The 21,512-nt window shown below is 43.5% G+C and overlaps 3 protein-coding genes across 6 annotated transcripts in view; 2 read left to right on the top strand and 1 right to left on the bottom strand.

The window, feature by feature from the left end:
- LOC138965983 (uncharacterized) overlaps nt 1-15,576 on the top strand; it is a 64,850-nt gene extending 49,274 nt beyond the window's left edge. Inside the window, exon 7 of the mRNA XM_070338068.1 lies at nt 15,502-15,576. Within this exon, the coding sequence (XP_070194169.1) occupies nt 15,502-15,576 (75 nt within the window). The remainder of the gene's footprint in view (nt 1-15,501) is intronic.
- Nucleotides 1-21,512, bottom strand: part of LOC138965984 (uncharacterized) — a 194,852-nt gene that overhangs the window by 153,149 nt on the left and 20,191 nt on the right. The gene's annotated exons all lie outside the window — the stretch shown is intronic.
- LOC138966148 (microtubule-actin cross-linking factor 1, isoforms 1/2/3/4-like) overlaps nt 14,684-21,512 on the top strand; it is a 186,924-nt gene continuing 180,095 nt past the window's right edge. The window contains exon 1 of one of the 4 annotated variants that reach the window (XM_070338260.1): nt 14,684-16,218. In XM_070338260.1, the coding sequence (XP_070194361.1) occupies nt 16,093-16,218 (126 nt within the window). In that variant the 5' untranslated portion in view covers nt 14,684-16,092. The remainder of the gene's footprint in view (nt 16,219-21,512) is intronic. The other 3 variants (XM_070338261.1, XM_070338262.1, XM_070338263.1) reach the window with 3 other exon arrangements.

Genomic DNA, 21,512 nt, shown 5'->3' with positions numbered 1-21,512 from the left:
TTTGTTTGTTGTTTGTTGTTTTGTTTTGTTATTTTAACAATGGTGTTATCATTAGATTAGTGGGCGAGGGCTGGATGTTAAAAAGCACCTGTTTGCTTATGCCATTACCCTCGTTAATAAAGAATTTGTTTTAATAAAGAATTTGTTTTGTTTTGCCCTCTCTCTCTCTCTCTCTCTCTCTCTCTCTCTCTCTCTCTCTCTCTCTCTCTCTCTCTCTCTCTCTCTCTCAACAATTTGTAACGAATTAATTACCCCAACTCCAAGAATTGACCTGTACAAGTTGAGTCTATCATATTCTGGAGCAATTATGTGGAACGCCATTCCTAATAATAATTAAATTACGAATTCATGAAACATCATTCAAGGAATATTACATGCTGTTTCTTTTACAAAACTGATAAGAAATATTATCAAGCAGCTGGCAAAATATAACTGTACTCTCTGATTATATAGAAAAATATGATTATGTATAATGCATGAAGGATTTTTTTTTTATATACAAACAAAATATTTTTCTGTTATATGTAATTTTCAAGCATTGCTAAAGAATCACAATGCATCTTAAAATGTCTTATTGGTTGCTTGACATGTTAATTATGGTAAATATGTCATTTGTACTATAGTTAAACTTATCTTATATTTCTTCTTGTTTGTTACCCCTCAATGGGCGAGGGCCGGATGAAAAAAAAGCATGTATACATTGCTTATTCTGTTACCCTCGTAAAATAAATGTCAATTCAATTCAATTCAATTCTCTCTCTCTCAAGCAGTCAACACCTACTCATGTGTATGTATGTGTCTGTGTGGCTATACATCTTATTTGACAAATAAAACGAAAGATATAGACTGATTCAGCGCTGTCTGTGAGAAAAGATCCCGTGCGAACGCCAAGAAGAAGAAGAAGATGACAAGATCCCGTACGTGAGTGTGTGTTTAGAAGAAAAGCCTTACGTACAGTTTTCTGGCAAACAAAAAATGATTATGCAGCTGTTCAACAAAACATCGTAACAGTTTATAGTTCTGTCCTGCCCTGCTTTGCGCCCTTGGTTGTTTTCGCTGACAAGGCAGTTATTTTGGAGTTATTTATTATTGCAATGCAGGCCATTGTTTTGCCGCAAAATGCAACTAAAAACAAAGCAAAATGGGTATTCCGAGATCCGTTTTCCCCTTCCCAAAGCCGTTGAAGCAAACTGTGTCTGGCTGTGTTTAGTCTTCATCAGCATGGAGGGGGAAATTGTGTTGTTCTTGCCTACAACCGTTTGGTTTTTGTGCGAAGAAGAAAATAAACTGTTGGTGTTTTTGTGGTGTTCGTTTCTCGTGTTTCTGACTGTGGCACGGTGACCCAGCTTTCTGCGTATGTCTAGAACTTGCAGCGTATGTGTTCAACAATGATTCCCCTCCCCCCTGCTCTCTCTCTCTCTCTCTCTCTCTCTCTCTCTCTCTCTCTCTCTCTCTCACACACACACACACACACACACACACACACATACACACACACACACACACACACACACACACACACACACACACACACACACACACTCATTCAACCAGTCAATCAACCAGTCAATCTCTGATTTTTTTTCTTTTTCTCTCCCTTTCTGTCCCTTTTCCACATACTCTTCTGTCTACAATTTCCTTTAACACCACTTCCAAGCTGTCGTTCATGGCTGGTGCTGGTATTTGTAGATCTTAGCACTACCTCAGGCACTTCTCTCGTTCTTGAAAACACCCGCGCTTTTCTAAACAGTCTTCTTTACACTTATTCCATATTCTCAATGCACATACAGAACAGCGCGATTTGTGTGACTTGAAACTTGTCTCACGTGCCAATCGTCAGCGCATTGTTTGTGTGCATTGTGCAAGATGGGACGCGTGCCGGGTGGATATTGTTTCCAGACACCCGCCTTTCTAACTGCAGGGAGCTTCCGCGAAAAAATGTCACAGTTCAGGTGTGCAGTGGGGTACGTAATGCACCCAGTTCTGGTGGGAGAGAGTGTATCTGCATTTTTGTCTGGAGGCAGGCATGAGGCATGTGAAGGATATGAAGTTGAGGGAGGGGGGGTATGGGTGGTAGAGGTAGATGGGATGGTCGTCTTAGAACAAGAAAGAGCAAATCGTAAGAACTTGTTTATCATAGACAGAAGTGACAAACACTTTTTTTTTGTAGCATGTATGTAATTTGGTTGTCTGGTATACGAAGAAATCATCTATTTTCTCGGTTTTTCACAACAAAGTAAAGTTTTCATTTCTTTATTTTGAATGCTTGGAGCCTTGTTTGGCAGAATGCAATTTACGCCGACATGACATTGTTTTGCCGTTGAGGTTTGTTTTATGGTCATTCTCTTGTAAGACTCTGTAATATTGATGTAAAGCTAGCTGATGCAGAGGATTAATAAGGGTACTATATGGATGTCGGGGGAAATTTGCAGTTGGAAGAGGGGGGCAGTGTGTGTGTGGGGGGGGGGGGGGGGAAGGAGCGGGCTACGAGCGTATTGTTACAATAAGAAGGGGAACAAGTACACGAGAGGGTTTTTTTTTTTAAATCTACCAGCCATGGGAAAGCCGGTCTGTTTCAATAAATAGCAACTGTTGATCACACGAAAGGTAGATGGAAGAGAGAGAGAGAGAGAGAGAGAGAGAGACAGAGAGAGAGACAGAGAGAGAGAGAGAGAGAGAGAGAGAGAGGAGAGAGAGAGAGAGAGAGAGAGAGAGAGAGAGAGAGAGAGAGTGTTCTGATCAGAACTGTCATCAGTAGATAACTGCCGGTGAGAATGTGCACCAGTCAAAACAAACATTCCAACGGGCGTCTGCAGCAAGAGACGTCAATAATTTAGCATCAGTAAGCCTCGATGCAAAAAAAATATATTTTTCTTTACCTGGGCATTACGACAAAATGCAGAACTCGACTTGTGTAATACACGTTAGGATTGAGTCATTACTGTGCCAATAAGGAACAGGTGACTTGCATCCTGCTTCAGGTAAATACTGTCAAGGCACCTCCACAACACAGCCAGTACACCCCTCTACCCTTCCCCGCCCCTCAACCCCTATTGTTGTCTGAAACAACATTGGGAAGAGCCGTAAGGTTTCAGCCTAAGGTTTTCAGTTCCTCCACAAAATTTGGATTGCAGCTTCTGTACCCGATCTTATGTATTCAGTATCTTTCTGACTCCGTCGCGATATAACCTTGAACGGTTGAAAACGACGTTAAACACCAAATAAAGAAAGAAAGAACTTTCTGACTACAACTAGTTTTCACAACAGTGAGGCTAGATGTGTACGCTTCAGACAACATCGAAGGAATATCTACCTTACACTTTCAAAAAACATCTAGTTTTACAAAAGTGAAGCTGGATATGTACCCGTAAGACTTTAGATCTACACCAAGATCTACACCATCTATGCCCGATCCCTGTCATTTTGTAGCCTCTAAAAGATATGACCTACAGATAACACCCGGTTTTCCATCTATGTTTTGTATCCGTGTCTTTCACTCCTAATGTTTTCCCGGAAAAGGTTCTTTTGATGTCGATCGCAGACAACACCCAAATCCGTGAGATCTTTGATGCGTTTCTTTGTGCAGCGAGTGTTGTTGTGTGTGTGCCGTGAAAGGTCAGTGCACGTGCGCTACAAGTTTCTGTCTGACAGACACACGGCCTGTGAAATGCGATCGTGGCTTTTTCTTGAATGATGTCTGCTAACATGACGTCATGCAGGTTTATTCTGGTAGTTTGACCTTTCATAAGGGTTCTGAAGATGTTTGCTATTCTGGCGTTTTGTTTGCCTTTAAAAGCAGTTTGTTATCGGTTCTTTAGAATTGAATCATTTATTTTTCTATTCATTTATTTTTTGTGGCAAATCAGCATTTCTGGTGCATAATATATACACATACGCCCCCCCTCCCCCCCCCCCCCCCCCCCCCCCCCGGTGGCCGAGTGGCAACGCACTTGCGCTCGGAAGCGAGAGGTTGCGAGTTCGACCCCGGGTCAGGGCGTTGGCCAATTTCTCCCCCCTTTCCTAACCTAGGTGGTGGGTTCAAGTGCTAGTCTTTCGGATGAGACAAAAAAACCGAGGTCCCTCCGTGTACACTACATTGGGGTGTGCACGTTAAAGATCCCACGATTGTCAAAAGGGTCTTTCCTGGCAAAATTGTATAGGCATAGATAAAAAAAAAATGTCCACCAAAATACCCGTGTGACTTGGAATAATAGGCCGTGAAAAGTAGGATATGCTCCGAAATGGCTGCGATCTTCTGGTCGATGTGAATGCGTGATGTATTGTGTAAAAAATTCCATCTCACACGGCATAAATAGATCCCTGCGCCTTGAGTCCGAGTCTGGAGATACGCGCGCGATATAAGACTTCATATATAACCCCCCAACTCTGTCTTTCTCTGTCTGTCTCTCTCATCTCTCCCCTTTCATCTCTCTCTGTCTATCTGTTTCTCTCCTCTCTCTCTCTCTCTCTCTCTCTCTCTCTCTCTCTCTCTCTCTCTCTCTCTCTCTCTCTCTCTCTCTCTGTCATCACAATCTCATAGCCACCCCATTGTATGTGACTTATGTCAGAGATGGCCCGCCATTGTCACACAGAATTCACAGTCTTTTTTGGTCCCGCTTGATATATCGCCAGGTTTTTTATGGTTGGCCATTACTGTCATAACAGTACCATCACAGCAGACGTTGTACACGACTCGCATTACCTGGCTCAACATTGGAGTCATGTTACATGCTAATGTGTAACCCGAAACTCGTGTCGTTATGCAGATAGTACTGCTGAATACACGGTAGAAAGTCTATAGAGGTTTTTGCTGTCAGAAGAGCTCACTGTTAGATCTTTTGAAGGAAATTGTAATCGCGGACAAAATGTGTTTCGATAAACTTGTTCAAGCAAGTACAGTAACTCGCACTGACTGAAAGTAACCTTCTCTCTCTCTCTCTCTCTCTCTCTCTCTCTCTCTCTCTCTCTCTCTCTCTCTCTCTCTCTCTGTCTCTCTCTCTCTCTCTGTCTGTCTGTCTCTCTCTCTCCCTCTCTAAGAGCATTCTTTCTTCTTCTTCTTCTTCTTCTTCTTCTTCTTCTTCTTCTTCTTCTTCTTCTTCTTCTTCTTCTTCTTCTTCTTCTTCTTCTTCTTCTTCTTCTTCTTCTTCTTCTTCTTCTTCTTCTTCTTCTTCTTCTTCTTCTTCTTCTTCTTCTTCTTCTTCTTCTTCTTCTTCTTCTTCTTCTTCTTCTTCGTTCATGGGCTTAGACTCCCACGTTCACTCATGTTTTTTGCACGAGTGGGTTTTTACGTGTATGGCCGTTTTTACCCCGCCATTCTGGCAGCATACGCCGATTACGGAGGAAGCATGCTGGGTATTTTTGTGTTTCTATTATACCCACCAAACTCTGACATGGATTACAGAATTTTTTTTCCGTGCGCACTTGGTCTTGTACTTGCGTGTACACACGAAGGGGGGAAAGGCACTAGCAGGTCTGCACATAAGTTGACCTGGGAGATCGGACAAATCTCCACCCTTAACCCAACAGGCGGCAGCGACCGGGATTCGAACTCACGACCTCCCGATTAGGAGGCCGACGTCTTACCACTGCGCCACTGCGCCCGTCTAGAGCATTCTTTCACTTGGACGTTGACTCAAAACCAGCAGCGTGGCTGTATTTTGTGTAGATTGAGAATTGTTTGCTAAAAGAAATTAGCAGGTTTACATGGGTGTCACTTACGGAATTAGTTCAACAGCAACAAAATCATGCTCTAAACAGGGATCATCCGTCGGTTGATGTGGCCATGTTTTTTGGAAGAAGGGCGCCCTTATCCCGTGTAAAAACCTGACGAGGTCTGCGGTTGGGAACATGATCTCTTACACAAGAAGGGGTGTGCCTTTCGGACACTGTGGCGATATCTCCTTGCAAATGTGTGGGAGATAGGATGCAAGGTGTGTATTCAAAAATGCCAAAGTGGATTAGCTCCACATTGCTCCATTGAGATAAACATCTTTTTGATGTACAAATTCGACTTTGGCTTCGTTTTTATCAAAGATGTAGATGACGAATTTGTTTTAATTTCTTTTAATTTTGTTTTATTTATCTTTTTAAAGTATGTTTATTTCTTAACTTTAAAAAAAATTTTTTTTTACACAACCGGTACTTTGAGTTGACGGCAGCCACACACTGCGACAGTGAATTACTTTATTCATCCCAAATGTACATCTGCCTGTTTATGCAAGTTCTACGAACCGGGCGTGAATACAACGTTCAGTATACATGCACCTCGGTGTAAACTTTTGACATTTACTGGGAAATGTGTTCAAGAACAGTGTCGTTTAATCTGTTAGTCGAGTCGCCTTTTTGCGTCTTTCTTTGCCTCCTGTATCAGTACTGATATTATCAACTATATTGCGTTCTGAATTAACTTTTCGCTATCGTGCATACTTTGGTGTGTGTATGTGCCATACCCTTTGTACCGTCTTCATAAAAATTCCTGGCGCTTAACACGCGTTAAGCCTTTTTGTTTATAGGGTATACGATTATTTGCTTTCCTTTCTTAGGGGTCAGGTGTCACGTTGAGAAAAACTCTCACAGAAACGTCATGAATAGAAGGTAAATTTAGGATACGTAGAGGTTACATGCCGAGTCTCAGTGATTATTAAAAATAATGGTCGAAGTTAGCGGATCATGAAAAATGCGAGCTTTAGCGAGCTTTTTCATGACCGCGAACTGAGACCATTATTTTTTATAATCACTGAGACGAGGTGTGTAACCTCTTTATTCCTCCTTTCTTCAGTTATTCAAAGAAAAGAGGAGTTTTTTTTGCGAAAGTTTGATCGAATCCTATTCTCTCAACCAGTCAACCTGCGCAGGCGATCGATTAATGCGCGGTTGTATAGTTCCGTGCAAATCATTCCATTCTGTTAACACTTCTTGTCAGTTTTCCTATTTTGGACTAAAATCAAGTACACAGATATGCTGTTATTCTGCTGTGGCGGCAAAGGCAGATATTGTGTGTTCTGTATATGTTTTGGTATCGCTTAGGATAATGTTTTTTCGTCAAATGGGACTAGCAGACGAACTTTTGCACCCGTGTTCCAACGTTAAAAACTGTATGAAGTTCAGTTTTCTGGGGAAAGTAGTCACGGTATGAAACCCCTTTATGTTGTTTAAATTGATGAGATGTGTGCATTTGGTTGCGTGTGATCTGTTTATTAAATGAAATATTGTTGAAAACTGACCGTCGGATTGCAGTCTGTTGTCGAAGAAACTGAGTGAAAAGAAGGGGAACTACTCTTGTCGCTAGACAAAGTATGAGTTACTTGCCTTGGGAAATTGCTTGTGATGAACGGTTTGAGCACGGCAGATCTAGATTCAGAAAACAACCGAACTCATGGATTTTATATGGAGATTCATGTGTTCAGGCCTGTAGTTGTTAATTTAAATGCGGTATGTTTGTATTGTTTGCTCCAGAGATGTACACTTCGTACATTAGAGCGTTCGGAACTTTTCAGTCGCAAAAAGTAGTACCGAAACAGAACAACTTCTCAACCCATTGCACTATCGAGGATTCAGGCTGTTGCTGGGTCGTTATTTGTTTGGTTGCTGGGTCATTATCGAAAAATAACTACCCCTACAAGTTTACAGAGGTAAAGAAGCAGAGGGGGGAATACATAGGTATTATACCGATGTTATATATGTCGTCGGAATCCCAGTCTTATACCTGCACATGATTCATTGCCATGAATCATCATGTCTCGTATCGGCCAATGATCCCCCTGTCAAATCCTTTCGATGAGCCCTCGGTCAACGCTCGTTGTGATAGTTGCCAGCGTAATCGTGGGCGTGGACACAGCCAGTGCAGCCGATTGTATCATGGAGGAATACCTGTCCAGATTTTCACCTGTAATAATAATAATAATGATAATAATAATAATAATAATAACGGGTATTTATATAGCGCCTTATCCGAAGTTCAAAGCGCGTATGCCGTGTGAGATGGAATTTTTTACACAATATATCACGCATTCACATCGGCCAGTAGATCAACAGCCTATAGGCGCTGCATCTACCTTTCACGGCCTATTATTCCAAGTCACACGGGTATTTTGGTGGACATTTTTATCTACGCCTATACAATTTTGCCAGGAAAGACCCTTTTGTCAATCGCGGGATCTTTAACGTGCATACCCCAATGTAGTGTACACGATGTTCAGTCAGTGCAGGTTGTATCATGGAGGAATACCTGTCCAGATTTTCACCTGTAATATATCATCTTCACCCGTCATCATTATCTCCTCCCTAATCCTTGTCCAGGGCAGAGCAGAAGGAGAGTCGTCTCTCTTGGCTCGCTTTCACACATTAATCCTGCGGGATCAACGTTGGCTGGGAAGTTGGTCTTGATTGCTGGCTGGTTGGCCCGTTACTGGGAATGGTCGTTATGATCACACACAGTTGTCTGCATGCTTTGCCGACTTCCTGTTGTCGTGTGTCAAGTTAGAAGGTCGATAAATACTGTCTTTGTTTGTTTGTTGTATGTTTATCAGGGTTTGCTAGTGTGTGATAGGGTTCGTGTCCGTCTGTGGATGTTAGTTTCTTTGTTAGTCCTGTGTTGACAACTCTTCGACAAGCGCTTAGAACTGTACCCACGGAATACGCGCTATATAAGCTTCCTATTGATTGATTGATTGATTGATTGATTGATTGATTGATTGATTGATTGATTGATTTAATTGATGCCGAAGTTGACTTCACGAAGTCTTCTCGGAGTCTTTTTTTTATCGAAAATGTAGTGCCAAAGCTTCGTGCAGCGAGCCTTTGACAAATATAGTTATTGTAACAATATACCATTTTATAATCCTACGTGATTGACACGAGTCGTAAGCAGCGATTACATGAATTTAAAACATCGGTGCACAATGAGTGAACGAGAACGTATAGGAAACTGCCTTGTGGCAAAGTTATATTACAAGAAGCAGAGTAGAAAACATCTTAGTTTTTGTCTTTCTGTGACAGGAATGTGTCTTTCTGTGACAGGAATGTGGTTTGGTTGAAGTTACGTTAAATGTCTTCCTAGATTGTCCCAACCTCGACCCCCCAAAAAAATTTTAATTTTTTTTACTCTGGTCATTTTATTCTTTTGGCGCCCTGACGGTACAGATGTCCGCTAGAAATATAAACGAAAAACCTTTTTCAACGAATTTCAGTGTTGAAATCGTTTTGTTGCTTTGTGTGTGGCTGGCTTTGACGGTGGGGTACAAAACGTGTGTGACCCTCGGACGAAGAAGAAGACGAAGAATGTTGTTTTGCCAGTGCTTTATTCCTTTACATATTCATGGAATGTTCTTGTTAGTATGAAAACAGCAACAAGCTTACGGCTTATACTGGTGTCAGAAGAATGTTGCTTTGTAGATACGCAACCCAACCTGACTCAGTTTTCACCGATTTGTACACACTCGTACTTGGTCTTGATGTGGTCTTGACATGAACAGAACATGATGTTTGCGCGGAGGTGTCTCGGCCACCACGAACTGGCTTCAAAAGCTGTAAAGCTGGCAGGATTTTGTACAACTTACTGCAATGTGTGAACAACAAAATTAGGGTCAGAACAAGATCGTTACAAGCCGTCGACGAGTTGGGCAGGAATGTCTACGTAGCTACGCTGAACAGAGAGGAGGGAGGGATGAGAGGGTGGTCTGATTGACTGGGGGGTGGGAGGCGGACTGATTTAGTTACACTTACAACGAGAGGGGGTTGGAGGGGGGGGGGGGTCTTTGGAGGGAGTACTCATTGCACTGTCTTGTCTGATGTCTCGTTAGACGGGATTTGGGACAGCTTACAACTAAAAGAAATCATGTTAGCGAGGCTTGTTCTTTCTTTATTTGGTGTTTAACGTCGTTTTCAACCACGAAGGTTATATCGCGACGGGGAAAGGGGGGAGATGGGATAGAGCCACTTGTTAATTGTTTCTTGTTCACAAAAGCACTAATCAAAAAATTGCTCCAGGGGCTTGCAACGTAGTACAATATATTACCTTACTGGGAGAATGCAAGTTTCCAGTACAAAGGACTTAACATTTCTTACATACTGCTTGACTAAAATCTTTACAAACATTGACTATATTCTATACAAGAAACACTTAACAAGGGTAAAAGGAGAAACAGAATCCGTTAGTCGCCTCTCACGACATGCTGGGGAGCATCGGGTAAATATTCTTCCCCCTAACCCGCGGGGGGACGGAGGCTTGTTGTGTCACAGGAGAAGGCGTGGTGTCAAAGCCCGCACAATTTTGAGAGAGAGTTGTGCTTAGAGTTTTTAGGCAAAAGGAAAATTGTGGATCAGGATGAAAACAGAACCGGGGAATCTTCCATACACTGCACACCAAAGTGTGCGGACAGAGAGAGGTTACGCGGGTTACGTATTCCACGCGTCCCATCGCCTTCCTGTGGCACTGGTCCATCACGGCCGATTACCTCCCTTTGTCCCCTCGAGAACACTGTCCTGTCATCAGTTGCGCTACCAGGGACGCACGGTCTGTCACCCCGCCCTCTACATCTGTTTCTTCGCTGAACCATGACTTGTAGGGGGTGGGTGGGGGGGGGGGTGGGGGACCTGGTCTGTGTGTGGCATCCACCCGGAGTTAGGGTCGGTACTGCTTATGCTGCCTCTGAGATGGCTTTCTCAGGTGATCCGCAAATCCTGAACTTTGGGCTAAATGAGGTGATCCGCAAATCCTGAACTAAATGAGCGGTCGTTCAAGTTAGACGTCTTCTAGTCCGATGTACGCTTGTTGTTGTTGGGTTTTGTGTGTGTGTGTGTGTGTGTGTGTGTGTGTGTGTGTGTGTGTGTGGTTATAGCCTGTGGTTGCCTACAAGGACATTGCACATTGAATTAAAAGCAAATACTGTGACAACCAGTTTTAAAGAGGTATCCGCCGTTTGACAGTTTGAAATGTTCGGAAACGCTCTCGATTAGTGGCATCAAAAAAAGACCAGTATACATTGCACATATGTCTCTAGCTGCCTTGGCTACCTACTATCTATCCTTGTATTTCGTTACACTACACTAATATGTTCACCTAATCTGACAATAATTTCACAAGTACGTTCTTTCTTATGCGTCCACTTCTGTATTCAAACGAGCGGCATTCCTACTGCACACGTTCAGTCTTTGCAACTGACCCTCATTCGCATTACAATTTCCCTTCTCTCAGTTAAGTTCATTAGCCGCGGAGTACTGTGGACAAATCGACCATGAGAGCGAGTTCTTGCGTTGGCCTTGGTACCATGGCTGACGCGTTGGTCTGAAAATAGGACTGTTGTAATCAATACACACCATGTGCGTGTTATGGGGATTGTCCCTTGTCATGCTCTGTCTTCTTGCAGCACACGCTTGGCTGACGCTCAGCACTGGAATATCTTTGGTCACGCTATGTGGTGCTGACTATCGATGCTTGTTCTCCTGTTACTGTCAGACCTTGTGTGTGTGTGTGGTACCATTTTATTTTCAGACAATGGATGTGTTAGCTCATTCATGGTATCTAAAGGAGCTTGCTTGCACCTTTGATGACTGAAATGTTCAGTTCAGTCGTTGAAGACTTTTTTGCTTTGTGAGTCGTGGTTTCACGGTTGATTTACTATTGATGCTTGGATCGCCGGTTGCTGTGTGGGTGGTACCGTGCTATTGTACAGACCGCAACCAAAACGTGCGCACTCGTTCATGATGCTAAAGGGTACTCAGCCTTTTGGTAATTAACTGACATGTAAATGTTCAATCCGTGGAGATGTGTGTTGGTAATGAGTGATTGGTGTGGAGTGAAACACAAGCCTACAATGCATTAAACGTCATGTCCCCAAGTCGCTGTGTGTAGTATGACCAGTGTGCAATGCATTAAACGTCATGTCCCCAAGTCGCTGTGTGTAGTATGACCAGTGTGCGCGGCAAGAGGATGATGGCTCTAGCACTGCATGCATGGTGTCTGTATTATAGATGAACCCTCGGTGAACCCTCACAGTTGACTCACAAACCACACAGATATTGCTGTCTTGAGATGCACAGCGATGCACAGTCGTGTGTGTGTCGTGGTGCTGTCTGCTGTAGAATCACAAACAAATGAGGCAGAGCGCTATTTTAAGATCTGAGAAACAAAGGAAAGTAAGCGATCTAATCGCTTTAATGTGTCATAGTCAGTGAGAGTAATGTCTTCTTCTTCTTCTGCGTTTGTGGGCTGAAACTCCCTCGTACACTCGTGGGTTTTTTTTTGCACGAGTGGAATTTTACGTGTATGACCGTTTTTTTACCCCGCCATTTAGGCAGCCATACGTCGTTTTCGGAGGAAGCATGCTGGGTATTTTCGTGTTTCTATAACCCACCGAACTCTGACATGGATTACAGGATTTTTTCGTGCGCACTTGGTCTTGTGCTTGCGTACACATGGGGATGTTCGGACACCGAGGAGAGTCTGCACACAAAGTTGACTCTGAGAAATAAATCTCTCGCCGAACGTGGGGACGAACTCACGCTGACAGCGGCCAACTGGATACAAATCCAGCGCGCTACCGACTGAGCTACATCCCCGCCCCGAGTAATGTCTAACCAACCTCCTGGCATCTGAAAGAATAACAAGCATTGTCTGGTGTAGATTGTGTTCAACAATTTGTTTTCCTGTGGCATCTGCTGGCCGTGGCCGTATGACTGTCGCCACTCCACTCTGACAATGTTTCTTCTTGCGCATCCGTGCTTTGTCTAGCACGGCCATTGGCATTTCGGTTGAAAGTTGCTCTTGCCTCGGAGGACATTAAAACGTAAATGCTTCTTTCCACGACATTAAAGCATAGCTCGTGCACGTGGTATGAGACACGATATTTGAGCCAATTGTTGGAACAACAATTTAACTTACCACGGTGTGCTTGTTTCTTCTCGTCGAGAAGCTGTCCAAGCCGATAAATCTTCGAAATAAACGAACTCCGTAAATAACTCTGTGTGCTCGTGAAAGTGTGACAACTCTTGCTTTTAGTGAGGCAAGCTTTCCCCACGTGCTCCTTGTCTACATGTTTCGGACACACCCCTTGCTAGGACTGGCCTTTAACGTCACGTGGGTACGCTTGCCTCAATAAAAGCAAGAGTATTCACTCTTTGACCACCCATACCAACCCGACAGAGTTATTTTCGAGAATCGTTTATTGTAACAACAACCACATGTACCGTATTGTGTTTGTGCCTTCGCACCGAGAAGCTCAGTGTCCAAACCAATAGGTCCTCAAAATAAGAGGCGAGGTTTCGAAACTCATGTATATGTATATATTGTGTGTGATACGTGGAAATGTGATACTATTTATTTGCATGTATGATACAGGTACAAATGTGATAATTGTAGGCTTATACTAGTGATTACTGTGTGGAATACATGAAATGTGATATGAATGCTGTTTTTATACGTTATACTCTTACTTTTTCCCAAGCGCAAGACAAATTCTTCTTCTACAAATTGAAGCCAATAAAATTTGAGTTGAGTTGAGTTGAGTTGAGTTGACTCCGTTCATGGGATGTCACGTGGTTTGATGGAGACGCCATGTGTACAGTGGATACTTTTATGTAACCGAAAATGATTGGCATCGCTGTCTCATATCTACACTCAGATCACGATTGTCTAATCTCCTCTTTACCGTCGCGATATAACCTTCGTGGTTGAAAACGACGTTAAACACCAAATAAAGAAAAATTAATCTCCTCTTTATTCCAACCGTCACTTCGTCCCAACAGTGGATCATTGTTCGTCACGCTGACCATATTTACGCAATGAACGTAGGACTGGCTTTACACTGAGCTCGGACAAGACGAAGGGATCAACACTGGTGACTCCAGATCGTGAGAGTATCCTAATCCGTCTGTGTGGCTGATGTGAGAAGTCTCTCTCTCTCTCCTCCCCCCCCCCCCCCTTTGGCCTGTCCCCTTCCCTCCGTCCCAGCTGCCGCCTCTGTCTGAGCCACCTGCTTCCTGTGGTCTGGCCAATGAAAGTTTGATCCCCCGAGTTTGGAGACTCGACGTTTAGTCGATGTAGAAGTTGCTGTGCGGTGCACATTTACTGGTGTGTGTGTGTGTGTGTGTGTGTGTGTGTGTGCGTGTGTGTTTTCGCTCAAGCCAAGCTAACGCATGGTGAGAATGACACACCTCACCTGGCATACTTCCTTCGTACAAAACAAGCACGTCATACTTCAGTTAAATGCTTTTTGCGCAGTAAAGCCTGAACACTTGCAACTTGAAAATCTATGCCTGCGAGTCAGAAAAATAGAGAAATTTGAGTTATAGCCTGCTTCCTTGCTTGGGTGAAAAATATTGATCGCAAGGTGCAAGGAAAGGAATGAAAAGAATGTCCGCAGAGCCAGTAAACCACAGCAACATTTTCAACGGTAGTAATTAAACTGTATTGATTTCCACTCGCAACACACTCGCTGCAGGTAACAGAAATGGGAGGAGGAGAGGGGGAGGGAGGGGGTGGGACACAGTCACAGCAGACGACAGCTTGACAACCACCAGTGACTAAGAATACGGGAGGGCGAGTGACGCAGCTTCGTTTTGAGCCCGGTGCGAGAGCGAAGGAGACTGAGACTGAAATGAGACAGACACCGAGAGAGAGAGAGAGAGCACTCGACGCAAATAGGCAAACAGGGGGGGAAAGAGGAAAACCCCGAAAGACAATGGGCCCGTTACGACGCTAGCCTCTTAACCGCTGGACCCCTTGTCAGTGTTCCCTCCGCGACTCTCTAAACCGCTGGGCCCTTGTGTGTCCTTGCGTCGTGGGGCGCTCGGTGAAGTCTCGAACTGTTTGGTGTTGATCTGACGGATATGGGCCAGGAATGGTGTGCATATGCTGCGGCCTTTGATCGCTTCAACTAACCACAGAGAGAGAGACTGAGGGGCTAGCTGATAGTCAAGAGAGAGAGAGAGAGAGAAAGAGAGAGAGAGAGAGGGTGAGAGAGAGAGAGACAGACTTCATAGAGCTCCGGTGTTGAAAAGCTTGTCCAGTGACCCAGTGTGCCGCTGAGTGAGTGAGATCGGAGCTGGGAGTTGTTGCGGTGCGAGGACGAAACGTAACCCCAGTGTAACACACGTGTTGTCCGTCTGTCGCCAAACCGAGGAATTCTGTCGAGGACTGGACAAGGGATGGGACACGAGTCCCTGATAAAATTACTACCCCCACCCACCACCAGTAGCCACCCGCCTTCACCTTTCGTTTTTCGATCCCAAGAGAAAGCCGCTGATAGCGCAGCTTACCTGTGAAGGGGTGAGCCGTGTTTGGGTTTGGGGTTCCGCTCGACTTGAAGTACCTATGTGTTTCGGCTAACGCAAAGTGCCTGCTGAGAACAAAGTGTTTGTCGAAGAGTCTGTCGTGTGCCTGTTTCTCTGGAACTGCAGGAAATAGTGTAGTACAGCACACGAGAGACAGGGAAACGCAATACCCTGCGTCAAACATAGGTCAGAGGATTTAACATTCAGTGTCGGTGTCGGAATTGTGCCCAGCTGTCGAGAGCTCCACACGCCTCTCGTTTCGGTGTCATTGTGGAGGAGAAGGTGGTGTGCCGTGTTGTTGTGTGATCCACGAATATCGGCATTGTTACTGTGTCAAACCTATTGGAGGAGTCCGTCGTATCGAAAAAGGATTACCTGAACGGAGTACCGGGACACCACTCTACCCAAACCTGCTCACTGTCTGCATGTACGGACAGCGTGGCGAAATAGTGCTGTGGTTGTGAAGAGTGCAGTCGGTGTCGAGTTCAAGTGCGTTTTACTTGTGTTTCAAAGTCAAGAAAGTTATACAGTGTTGCATAAGTTTATGTTTTCTGTTTACAGCTTTGGTTCAAGTTAATCGCTGCCGGTGCACAAGATTAAGTGCCATCTAGAAACATCTTAATCTGACACAGATTCTAGCGCGGTGTGAGTGGTGCTCTTAATATAAAGTCTTGTGCTGTTTACTTTGGGTGACAAACATGGAGTCCACCCAGTAGCCTGGTCTGGAATTTATTCTTCAGCGCCATATTTGAGGCGCATTGGATTCATTCCCAGACATGGATTCTACGTGACATACAGCTGCGGTTTTAGAAAGGATACACAATGTTCTGTTGCTGCTCTAATCGCAAGAAGAAGAAGAAGAAGGGGAAGAAGGGGAATGAGCCGCTAGAGAAAGAGAAAGCGCCTCTTCACGATGAGCAGGCGTTCTTTCAAACAGACCCCCCTCAGGTAAACAGGGATCTATGGCGTAGATTATCTCTTTGTACCCACTGTCAAAGCTTGCTTAAATATTTCCCACTGGAAGAATGCAGTGAGTTTACTGTTCTGTGTTTCTGTGTGACGAAGCTAGTTTCAAACGCTCCACGCAGAAGAAATTACGCAAATAATCAGCGAGCGTCAATGGTGTTTCGTTATGCCAGGTAGGCTATCCGCAACTGTTACTGTCATGGTTTAGATCTTCTTCAATCCATCTGTCGTCAATACAGGGGCAAAAGACACTGTAATACGATAATTGTGTATCATATTTAGCTGGTGGGTTTCTTGCGTTAAGATAAGTACTGCGTTATGACCCACTGCGGTCATACACACGAGACGTGTTTGTGCGCGTGCTCGAAAAGAACAGAAGCATAAAGTCAATTAACGGATTATCTTAGTAGGTTGTTATCGCCAACTATAAATAAAATAAAATAAAAGAGTAAACAGGAAGAAGATAATAATTACGTACAGATATGAAGTGACCTTCACCGTACTACTACCAGTGACAGTTTTATTGGAATGTCACCCACACTCAAAACACCACGCAAGGACGCATGCACACACACACACACACACACACACACACACACCACACACACACACACACACACACACGCGCGCGCGCGCGCACTGTTTAGTGCAAATATACACAACAAAAGGGACATCAACTTTCCATTCACAAAAACTGAATACGAAGACAAGATATTCTGTAAACACACATGTATACTTGTATTGTTGAAACAAGTAGCCAGGATAAATTGTGACAACAGATTGGTTTTGTAGGCAACCATCCTCCCTGACACCGTCAGGTACAGAACAAAATACTCGTCATACTGGCTGTGTGGCATGTGTGCAATATTGCAGATATGGCCAACAAAGACAGATAGGAATCGGGCTTGCAAAAGATTAAAGGTGCCATCATAATAAGCTCTCTCAAATGAGGTGTTAGTAGGGCAACACTATCGATCTGTATGTCATCAACTATTTTGTACGCACGCGTACACAAACACACATACGCACACACGCACAGAACAGAGAGAGAGAGAGAGAGAGAGAGAGAGAGAGAGAGAGAGAGAGAGAGAGAGAGAGAGAGAGTGAGAGTATGTATTAAAATATAAAGGTCTGTGAATAAAAGTCTTAACACATTGGATGTATAAACATGCCATTTTTCAGGCATTGTTTACGTTTATTACCTAACCCACAAAAACAATAATCACCTATGAGTTTGCAACTGTCGTTGGCATGTTGGCGTTTTGAATGAGTCGAACTACGGTACACAGGCAGTCGGCTTATCTTCACACTAATTTGTCGTAATCTTGTCTTAGTGTGATTTCAATACACTTCCTGTCTAGTTTGATCTAGTCTTTCTCTGTATTTCCGGGCCATGTAGTTCCATTGTTGTTAGTTGATAAATTATTAAACGCACCTATTCTTTTCGCTTACAATGAGCCTTTTGGGGCTTTGCCCTTGCCACAATTGTTGTAAGTTGTATTTTTCGCTGACGGAATAAGAGATTATGAACCTGTATGTCATCAGAGTCCATGCATTTCCGAACAGAAATCTGTCTTAGTATCTCAGTAGTTATACAGGTGCACGCTAGTTTGTCCTAGTCTGTCTTGATAGTTCAATAACGACCTTTTCAGCTATCGTCACTGTCACAATTGGGACAAGTTCATTTATGCTAAGTGAAACAGATATAATTATATTGTGAACATTTGTGCCATCATGTCTTTACAGTTCCTTACATTGCTAATCTTTCATTTTATTGCAATTAAGAACTTCCTTCTAATCTGTCGCAGTATTTCAATAAACTTCTATTCTCCCCCCCCCCCCCCCCCCTTAACAATGAGCCTTTTCAGGCTTTGTCCTTGTCACAAGTTAATTTTTCGCTGAGGGAATCATAGACAGTGAAGGTCCATGTCATTAAACGCTATCCGGTACTGCTGACCAATGGAGCGTGAACGACCGGGCAAATATTGACCCCAGGAATTAGCCTGCGATTGACTCCCAGGTATTTATGAGCACTGGACCTCGCAGGGTCGTTCTTCGGTGTAGTAGGTTACCGGAAATTGGGATAGTATTTTGAAGGAGTTTGTTACGTCATTTTCTTTGATCGCTTCGACTTAGGTTGTCGTGTTGTGTCATTCTGATCATGTTCTTTCAGTAGATTTATTTTTTCGGACAAATGTTTGCCATTATTTTGTTGATACACTGGCCACGACAGCCACTACCCGTCCCACTTTTTTTTTCTCACTCCATTTTCACCTTCACTGTCATCTTGAAATGTCCTAGTTTTCTCCCAGTGCATGTATGGCCTGTGAATGGTCCGCGATGTTCTTGTTAAAACTTGCACGTATGTAAGGCCAAAAAAAAAAAATTGTCTGTTTAGGGTAACCCGACCGACCCTATCGATTTGGCGCCGACCCAAAAACTTTTTTTTGATTTCAAAAAAAAAAAAGAAAAAAAAGAGGTAAAAATGCTAAAAAAAGACATTTGGCGTTTCTTTCTCTCCCTTTCTCTCTGTTTTATTTATACGTTAGTTTTGAAACATGTATTCATCAAATATAAGAAGTGAATGTTCAGCCAACATAGCATTTACACAAAAAAAAAAAAAAAAAAAAAAAAAAAAAAAAAAAACTACCTACCGACCCTACTTTTTTTGGTCATGTTACCCTAAACAGACAAATTTTTTTTTTTGGCCTAATGTGGCTAGCACTACATACACTGCGGCAATCCATACATTCATTTTCGACAACATACTGCCATTCAGAGTTTCGGCGGGGTTTGTATCCACCTGTGTCGATTTTCCTGCACCCTCGATCGTGTAGAGGAGGAATCTTTGCCATTGAAAAAGCGCCTACTTGTGCATTCTCGTTTACCTGTCGAGTTTACTTCAGACGGTTTAGCGGCGAGCGAAGCAGATGTCGGTTCAGAAAGCTTTGTGATGCAAATCGAAACAGAAACGATTTACCAGCCCCACAATACTTCGCTGTGGGTTGTCGGTAATAGTGACAGCTTGCTAGCGAAAGATGACTAATAATTCACCTCTCTTCGTTTTGCACTCGGTGTCTCTGTGGACACGACCAGACGCGCGGAAGGTCTCTTTGAAAGTGAAAGCTTGTGTCGTAAACCTTAATGTTGAAAAATTACAGCGGCTTGCAAATTAGTTCCTGTATCGTGGAGATTTATGTGCTTTGTAACAGAGTGTAGGTTTGTAAGTAATAGACAGGAAGGTGGCTGCTGTTATGTTTTATGATCGAGACAAATTCCACAGGCATGGCATAAAGCACTTCGTACCTGCTGCAAGTTACATCTGAGAATAAATATCAAGGACACCAAGAAAGGTGAAACCAAAGATGAAGAAATCAACGACTGCTCCCATCTCTTCTCTCTCTCTCTCTCTCACAGACACGCACGCACGCGCAAGCACGCACGCACGCACACACACACACACACGCACGCGCGCACACACATACACACACACGCGCGCGCGCGCATTCCTCTGCCTTGTATTGCCACTGGACAGACTTGTTATCTCAAATAAATAATTCACCGTAAACTGTCTATAGACCTCCCAGGAGGGTCTGTGATTGGATCTCATAAAACCGTTTTAAGGAGCTGACCAAAGGCCTGCGAGTGGCGCTGGACACTGCACTAAACTCAAAGGACATCGTTGAAATGACCGGTCAGACGGCTTCCTGCTGTTTCTTGGCTTCAAAGCTCGGACATTACGACTGGACAAAACCTTTGGACTTTACTGGTCGTGTCTGAAGAGCCACGGATAAGTTAAGATTGAAGTTATGGGGTGTTATGATTTGACTGTGAGAGGAATATATGCACAATGCCTTTGGAATAGTTGAGCCTGAAGGGCTTTTGACGTGGTCTGGGGATCTGAGTGGTATGGACAATATCTGTTGACTATAGTCATGTGTGAAAAGCCTTAGGCGAGTTATAGGGTGTTACAGAGGAAGTATGAGTGATTGTGACAGATGCATTGGTCACTATCTCTTACCAGGAACTCATGTGCGCGAGAGTGTGCGTGCAGTATGGATGTGGCGGACGTGCCTGTCTGGAGTACTTTGGGTGTTCTTATTTCGTATGTTTTATTGTTCTAATTTTTGTTTTTTTAAGGTTGTTGTCATAATAGTGTTGTTTTGGTTGTTTTAAGAGCAGATGAACCACGCTTTTCCATCTATTGTAATTAATTGTATGGACAATAAATGATCTTATGACTTATCTTATGTCTTATGCGAGGAGGTCTACCTTGTTTTCCACAGCTGGACAAAATCCACATTAAATGTCATCGCCATTTTACTGTCCTTAGTCATTCCACCATAATCAGTCCCCTGAAACAATCCAATAAAAGAATACTACCAGTCCGAGGACCATCTATTCCCCGGCAAGTGGATGACCACTTGAGGAAACATTAACAAAAATCCAGTACTCACAGTTTTGTAGGCAAAAAAACAACTCGAGATTACAATCTCGTACACAATTGCAATGACAAAACTCTCTACCCTTCACTTAGGTATAAAACTACACAAATAGTCCGTGAACTCACAGGCACACGATATCTAGTTTACAGGTATCTACTCACGGCTCGTGTGTAGTCAACAAAAACCAGTTATAGTTCCTACTACGTGCTCTGTCTACTAAATATTCCTTATCTTTTAAGTAATTAAGATATTGTAGACATATTTTAATTCTGGTCATACGCAGAATTACACAGCGTCTATTGCTGTTCACTAGGAAATGTATTTTAACTACTACTTCCTTCTACTGGTGACCTCGGTCTACTCAGTTTCTACCGCCCTGTGACCTCTATGGTCCAACTCTACGGACAAAAATAACCGTGCACTAGCTTCTAGAAATCCCGTCGAATCTCAGCTATGCGAGTCTATAGGCGCACGTGGTATTTCGGCGACTTCTCAGATTCTTCATTCTGTCATCTGGCCACTATCTTCCTTTCCGACCGGTTACACGACGCACTGCACAACATAAATAGCTGACATCTTGTCTTAGATATCTGTCTGCTATATTTAAAGTTACAGTGTTAGTCGATTCAACTTATGCGATAAACATTAGCGGTATTCAAATGCTTATTCCATTTACCTGTTAAGTGCTCTACTCGTGCTTCCTTTCTCCCGGTCGATTCCTGTGACAACCCCTCCCTGTCGCTGGACAGTGGTTAAGTGTAACGATATCTTCGTTGCTATTCACAACATCAACTCTCTCGGTCAGTGAGCTGAATTCACAGTACGTGCACC

Source organism: Littorina saxatilis, linkage group LG5 (assembly GCF_037325665.1).
Source record: "Littorina saxatilis isolate snail1 linkage group LG5, US_GU_Lsax_2.0, whole genome shotgun sequence".
Taxonomy (NCBI): Eukaryota; Metazoa; Mollusca; class Gastropoda; order Littorinimorpha; family Littorinidae; genus Littorina; species Littorina saxatilis.
The sequence above is the reverse complement of the archived record's forward strand: the minus strand, read 5'-3'. Positions and strand labels throughout refer to the sequence as shown.